Source organism: Ammodytes marinus (genome assembly GCF_949987685.1).
Source record: "Ammodytes marinus genome assembly, chromosome: 23".
Classification (NCBI taxonomy): domain Eukaryota; kingdom Metazoa; phylum Chordata; class Actinopteri; order Uranoscopiformes; family Ammodytidae; genus Ammodytes; species Ammodytes marinus.
In genome coordinates, this window is record NC_137227.1 from 18,344,242 (window position 1) to 18,351,367 (window position 7,126).

At 36.9% G+C, this 7,126-nt stretch overlaps 1 protein-coding gene across 1 annotated transcript in view; it reads right to left on the reverse strand.

Moving 5' to 3' along the window:
• Positions 1-1,667: 1,667 nt before the first annotated feature.
• The window catches only part of LOC307269565 (circularly permutated Ras protein 1), a 13,664-nt gene continuing 8,205 nt past the window's right edge, over positions 1,668-7,126 (reverse strand). Inside the window, exons 10-19 of the mRNA XM_080052547.1 lie at positions 6,726-6,877; positions 6,279-6,360; positions 5,864-5,991; positions 5,657-5,741; positions 4,851-4,957; positions 4,314-4,426; positions 3,990-4,101; positions 3,576-3,716; positions 2,818-2,911; positions 1,668-2,013 (exon numbers count right to left, since the gene is read on the reverse strand). Coding sequence (XP_079908673.1) covers positions 1,879-2,013; positions 2,818-2,911; positions 3,576-3,716; positions 3,990-4,101; positions 4,314-4,426; positions 4,851-4,957; positions 5,657-5,741; positions 5,864-5,991; positions 6,279-6,360; positions 6,726-6,877 — 1,149 coding nt within the window. The 3' untranslated portion in view covers positions 1,668-1,878. The remainder of the gene's footprint in view (positions 2,014-2,817; positions 2,912-3,575; positions 3,717-3,989; positions 4,102-4,313; positions 4,427-4,850; positions 4,958-5,656; positions 5,742-5,863; positions 5,992-6,278; positions 6,361-6,725; positions 6,878-7,126) is intronic.

The window sequence follows — 7,126 nt, forward strand, 5'->3', positions numbered from 1 at the left end:
AACTATCTCCTGATCAGCTGTGATTTTCCTCTTGTACATTCCGCACCGTCTCACTCACATTTTTAGGCATTTGTCCAACACACACACACACACACACACACACACACACACACACACACACACACACACACACACACGCACACACACACACACACACAAGGGCCGAGGATTATGCCGAAAGACACACGGGAAAGTACATGATCTTCCATGAATTAGTGCATGCAATCCATGTAATTCAACTTGTAATTTTTCAAATGTAAAAAAAAAAAAAAAAAAAAAAAAAAAAAAAACTTACAATAACCCATTTTAAATTGTTAATGGTTCAAATAATTTCCACACACTATTAAAAATACATATCATTTACTACTAACCCTCCTGCGCTGTCTATCCAAGTTCATAATTAATAAAGCTTCACTTGAGACCAACTTCCTGGTGGTAAACTAGTAGACTACTATTTGATTTTAAAGTACATTTTCTTGTAACTTTCCGACTGTGACGCCTGATCACACCATGAGTATATTTGTGTGTGAAAGTTCAGTGCCATCTTTAAGTGACAGCCTTGATTTATACACGGCATATAATGAAATATTTCTAGGTCATTGTCGAGTCAAACACACCCAACTATATGCGCAACATGCAAAAGAGATGTATGCTCTTAAAAAACTAACAGGCAATACATCACCCTATTCAATCATGTCCATGTGAATATACACATAAAATACATATTTGATGAACCGATCTATGTCATCTAAACTTTACATAAGGATACACACTCAAAGATAAGGCCACACACACTTAGACACTCAAGAGGTTTCACCATCTAGCCCTGATAGTGTGAGTGTGAGTTTGTTTTTCCGTATATGAGTCAGCATGTAACTCTAAAATAATCATACAAAAACAGTTAAGTAAGGTAACACACGTTTTAATGTGACCAAATATCTATTAACTTTGTAGAAGACTGGTGGTGTGTGTGTGGTGTACATTTGGTCAAAGAAGAGGCTTGAATCGGCACAATTGTTAACTGCATAATACATAATATTCTTATGTGCAGTACATTAGTCTAAACACACTAATACACAGAAGAGTTATGTAAGGTAAACATGTTTTAATGTGACAAATATATATTCTAAAGTATTGTATATGAATTATTTTGTTTTGTTAGTTTGCCATTAACTGGACAAACTCATATTTATTCAAACTTGTGCTTGATGTAGTAAATAACTTTGTCTTAATTCACATACATGCATATACTGTGTATGCATCTATAATTTGAACTAGGTCAGTGTTATGGTGAACTGTGTATAACACCGCAATGCTACGGAATAGCCACAACACCATCTGCTGGCAGTTTTACAAGAAAAACCTTGTAATTCAAGTTTGTTTGCAAGTGTTGAGTTTTGCTTTTTTTGTTGTTTAATTGGCTTTTATTTTCTCTCAAATTATTCTGTTTGCTTGGTACTCATGAGGCAAATCTGATTCCATAATGCTTGTTACTTGCCAAATATGTCATTTTCACTACACACCATTATTGATTGTATTCAAGTATATATCCCAAAGTGCTCAAGTATGATTTAATGTGAAATTATCTTTTCATACATAACATATTTACAAGATCACAAAGGTAGACATAATTTTAATATGACAAAGACTGTTTACTGTTATTTTTCAGCCAGACCGTAAAGGTTTACAAACGTTTGTTAACGTTAAAGTCATGTTTATATGCCTGAAAAACAATCTTTGGCCTGTACATTACATTCATAATTAATTTAACCTTGCTTGTATAATCTTGCATTAGTAAACAGTGCTGTCGATTTCAGTACAGTCGTTAAACTTCAATATCCTTCCTTCAGTCTACAAAATAAATTACGTCTGATTTCTTTACATTGCTTCTAGAACGGCCTTCTTCTTCCTGCCGATAGTTTTCTTCTGGATATGACTTGTGCTGCTGTTGTTGTTGGTGCTGCTGGCTCTCTTCATCTGGTACATCACCTTGGCAGCCTCATCAGAAAGCGTCTGCAAGAAATCAAATCAAATCAGTTTTATTTGTATAGCCCAATATCACAAATAGACATTTGCCTCAGTGGGCTTTACATTCCATACAGTATGACACCTTCCCTTAGACCCTTGGCTCAACTATTTAGCTTCACCCTCTTTAGTTTAAAGGAATACTTGACCCATACAGAACCGGCGTTCTATCATTATAAAATCTCTATTATAATATAATGAATGAGGTTTTTCTTCCCTCAGTCTTCCCTTGGCCCAGCTGTCCTGTTAATCCTAACCCTACATTTTCCCATGTGTGACATCACACATGGGAAAATGTAGGGTTAGACAGTGAGGCCATAAAACACTCTTTCTGCCTTTTCTCAGGCTAGGATGAACCGATTTCTAAAATGTTTGCACATTTATATTACATATATATATATATATTTTTTTTTTACCTTTATTTTTACAGGTATATCCCATTGAGTCCGAAGACTCTTTTGCAAGGGAGACCTGTTTTCCTTTCCCACGTTACCATTCACACACACATTCATACACCGATAGCAGGCTATCGACATTCACACGAGGCAAGGTGGGTGAAGTGTCTTGCCCAAGGACACAACAACTATGACACAGGTGGCAGCGCGGGATCGAACCACCAACCCTTTGATCATCGGCCGTCCCGCTCTACCAACTGAGCCACAGCCCCATATGATCTCAGAGTTCAGTACACCTTAATTTTTCCATCGGTGAAGTAGGTCTTTAAGGAATGCCATACCCCAATTATTGTATATTAATTCATTTCCTTTATTGATAAGTTAATTGTATGATGACCTTGGATTCTGCGGTTATGTCGTCACAGATTGTTGTCATTGTGTCCATCCAGTTGCCATAGATACTCTCTTCCTTTTCGATTGGCCTCTGCTTACTATGGGGCAGAAAGAGGAAGTGTAATTAATACCAAGAACAACACACACACACACACACACACACACACACACACACACACACACACACACACAAACACTGGGTCGGAGTCCCCATAATGTGGGTTAAAACCTGGGTCCCCGCAATATAACATAAACCAGTATACATCGAAATGTGTGTAATGCAAGAAGCAATAAGGAATTTGAAAAAAATGTATATGTTAAAAGTATTGTTAATATAATCATCAGATCGAACCTCGCACAGACAATCAATCGTTTAAGTAGACAGTATGTAGTATATACATGTTGAGTATGTAGGAGGGAGGACGTTAGTAGGGCTTTTAGTATGAGTTGGACGTTAGTAGGGCTTTTAGTATGAGTTGGACGTTAGTAGGGCTTTTAGTATGAGTAGGACGTGAGTAGGGCTTTTAGTATGAGTTGGACGTGAGTAGGGCTTTTAATGAGTAGGACGTGAGTAGGGCTTTTAGTATGAGTTGGACGTTAGTAGGGCTTTTAGTATGAGTTGGACGTTAGTAGGGCTTTTAGTATGAGTTGGACGTGAGTAGGGCTTTTAGTATGAGTTGGACGTTAGTAGGGCTTTTAGTATGAGTAGGACGTTAGTAGGGCTTTTCGAACACAGCCAAAGAGACAACATACTGTATTTACCTGATTTGATTGAGTAAGTCTTGTTGTGCTTTCAGTTGCCTCTGCGCCTCCTGCACGCGCCCCTCCATCGTTAGACTGGCGCAGAGTTGAGCACAGTGAACGCCAAGCACCGCTGTGTTGAGGCCGCCCGCACAAACACCACTGCAGAGAGAAGGAATAGAGAATTTTGTTTAATCAAAATTATAGCTACACTTTATTTAAAAAAAAAAAAACGTTTTACTTAAATATTTTTAAAACTTTTCAAATTTCTCAACAATGTTAAATATCTGGTCAAAGAATTTTCCTACATAAATGATGATCCAACATAGATTTAGGTGTTTTTGATAGCGTAGGGATATGGATAAAATCAATTCAATGCTGCAGAAGTAAGTAAGTAAGTAGTAGTATTGCAAGTTCAATATTCCAAATGTTTACCTGCAGGTAGCAACCGGCCGCTGTTCGGTGATGATGCGAGTGACTTTCTGTTGGTCTCTGGTCTTGAAGCTCAGCTGAAGTTGGAATGGAAGTGTGTCCTTCTGGAGAAAAACTGTAACAAGCAACATTAGCCTGGAAATCCAGATTTAAATTAGATTTGGGTTTGGATTTCTAAGCCAACACATTATATATTTGCAATACAGTTTTAAAGAGAGAGAGAGAGAGAGAGAGAGAGAGAGAGAGAGAGAGAGAGAGAGAGAGAGAGAGAGAGAGAGAGAGAGAGAGAGACATGTAGTAAGCTTGAGACAATGACACCTGCCTTACCTTCAGTTGACTCTGGTTTTACAGCAAACTGGACGGTGATCTCCAGCCCTCTGGTCACGTTACCGATCTCTATCAACAGCTTGTGATTGTTCTGATCCTCAAAGGGAAAATACCTTTAGAGAGAGAAAGGGGGGGACAGAGGTAGAGAGAGAGAGAAAGAGAGGGGGAGAGAGAGAGAGAGAGATAGAGAGAGAGAGGAGAGAGAGATAGAGAGGGAGAGAGAGAGAGAGAGGATTTAAAACCTACCATAGAAGGGCTACGTTCAGTATACATCCAAATGCATTGGAAAGGAGTGAATGAATTGATACCGTAAGAGAAAAATTAAGAGAATAAAGGATTTTAATGAATAATTTGGCATATTTATAATGAAAATACCACTGTGTTAAAAATACATTGGACTAATACAGTGATTGAATTGGGCATAGAACCAGTGGCATTCATTATTTTGGCATCTTCAGTATATGTGCTCATCATTGGTAAGTTCACATACAAAAACAACTTGAAAAACTGCAATAGTTGGTGTCAATCACCACTTACACGCCATCAGAGGCAAACAGGGTTGCCGTGACTCCTGTTGCCAGCACGTTGTCAACAGTGGCTGACTGGATCACCTTGGCGACGCTACTGATGCTCACCATGTTCACCTGAGCAAGAGAGGAAAACAAAAACAGAGAAAAGAGGCTTTTGGTTGTATAGATATTGTGTAGTTATTAATTCCTTTTACATATACTTAAACCTGCAGTGTGTAGAATTGTGGGTTTTTTTTCCTAGCAGATTTTGTAGAAAGTAATTATAATATCCATAAGTACATTTAATTTAGTGCATAATAGCTGAAAAAAAATGTTTGAATAATTTTTTTTCCCTTGGAAAGAGTCTCATATATGTCCATATTTCTGCATATTTTGGACCAAGGCCTAGTGCCGCCATCTTGAAAGTGTCATAGTTGGAATGTCATCAGGTGCATTGTTTAAAATTTAGAATTGTTCTTGTCCTTGAAGGCCACTGTAGCTTCTGTTATTATTCTAAAGGGGTGGGGTTACCCAGGGAGCGTTGCATTCTAGAACTTTGTAGAACTTTCTTGATGATGTCATATTACACACTGCACCTTTAAGTAAGGTTTGTCACTTAATTCTTAATGTCTCTTTTCTTCTGTTCCTGATGTTTTTTATAACATACTGAAATATTTGGTTAAAAATATATATATATATATATATATATGTTACCTGGCAAATTGTTTCTTGAGCTATTGTAATGTAAACAACCACTAACACTCCTGTAACATTAAACCACCAGGCTAAAGAAAAACTTGCTTTTCTACTTGAGAAGTATTTCATTCATCTCACCCTTCCTCCGGTAGTGTCTGCGAGTCTCCCAACGTCCGCCAAGCGACAATCTGTCCCTTCAAACGTCATGACTGAGATTATGACTCTGGGAACAGTAAAGAAAAGATTACATTTTTACTTTTTTATTCAATTAGATATATATAGTGTGTGTGTGTGTGTGTGTGTGTGTGTGTGTGTGTGTGTGTGTGTGTGTGTGTCCGTCCTCACCCACTATCCACTGCCTGTAAAGCCAGCTGTCTGTAGAAATACTGAGTAAGGGAAGAGGACGAGAAAGAGGGAGATAGTTCCATCTCTCCCAGGCCGATGTTGGCTCGGCCGTCTGTGCACAAAATTACCTGCAACAACACAGAAGATCACAAACTACATTACCCACAAATCACCCTGTTATTTCAGACAGTTGCCAAGGTGACCAAGCATATAGGATGTGACAACATTCATTGAATATTAGCACCATTATATTTAAGGGTTAACATGATATATTTAGTTTGTTTAAACTAAATATATAAAACATGTGTTGCAGTTTTACATGTACTTTTGTAGAGACTGAGAAGTTATTACATCTGACTAATTATTTTATTAATTAAAAAAACACACACACACACACACACTCACACTCACTCACCTTTGACCCGGGGTACCTTGACGCCATGGCAACCGAGGCTAACGCCGCAGGACCGAGACATGTAGCGCCATCTTCCCTAAGGCTGGAAATGCACAAATAAATAAATATTTAAAATATATACAGCTATGGAAAAAATTAAGAGACCACTCCCAATGTTCAACATCTCTCGTATTACTATTTATATGCATATGCTTGAGTAGAAGGAACATTTTGGTTTTATAATATAAACTACTGACAACATTTCTACCAAATAGAATAAATTTTTTTGTCATTAAGAGCATTTCTTTAAGTAATGTAGAGATGAAGATTTAAGAAAAATACAGACTGGTCTCTTAATTTTTTCCGGAGCTGTATATTATTAAATAAAAGTAAAATTAAATTAGTAAAAAATATTTGAGTAGTGTAGGGCAGGGAGGGTATTCTTAATAAAGCTCTTTAGTGACTCACTCTTTGACCCTCTGTACTAGCTGGTGGAAGGTCTCGGCAATACAGTGTGGGATGTTATAGGCCACGCCCTCTTTCCATATATGGTCGTAGTCAACTAGCGCCCAATCCCTGAGAGTGAGGGGAGTACTGGTACCATCGCCATATATTACAACCTGTAAAAAATAGATAATAATAATAATAAAAATCATTAAAAAAAAAGTTACCATTAATAGAATAAAATAAACACATAATTAAGTAAAATAATACATATGAAAAAGGCAAAAAAGTAACATATTTATCAAAAATTAAAAATTAAATAAGAAATTAATTATAAAAAATTATATTTATAATGATATTAAATAACAGTAGCGAACAAAGGTTATATTATCTTATTTCCTTGTTTTTTCATTAAATTATAAATG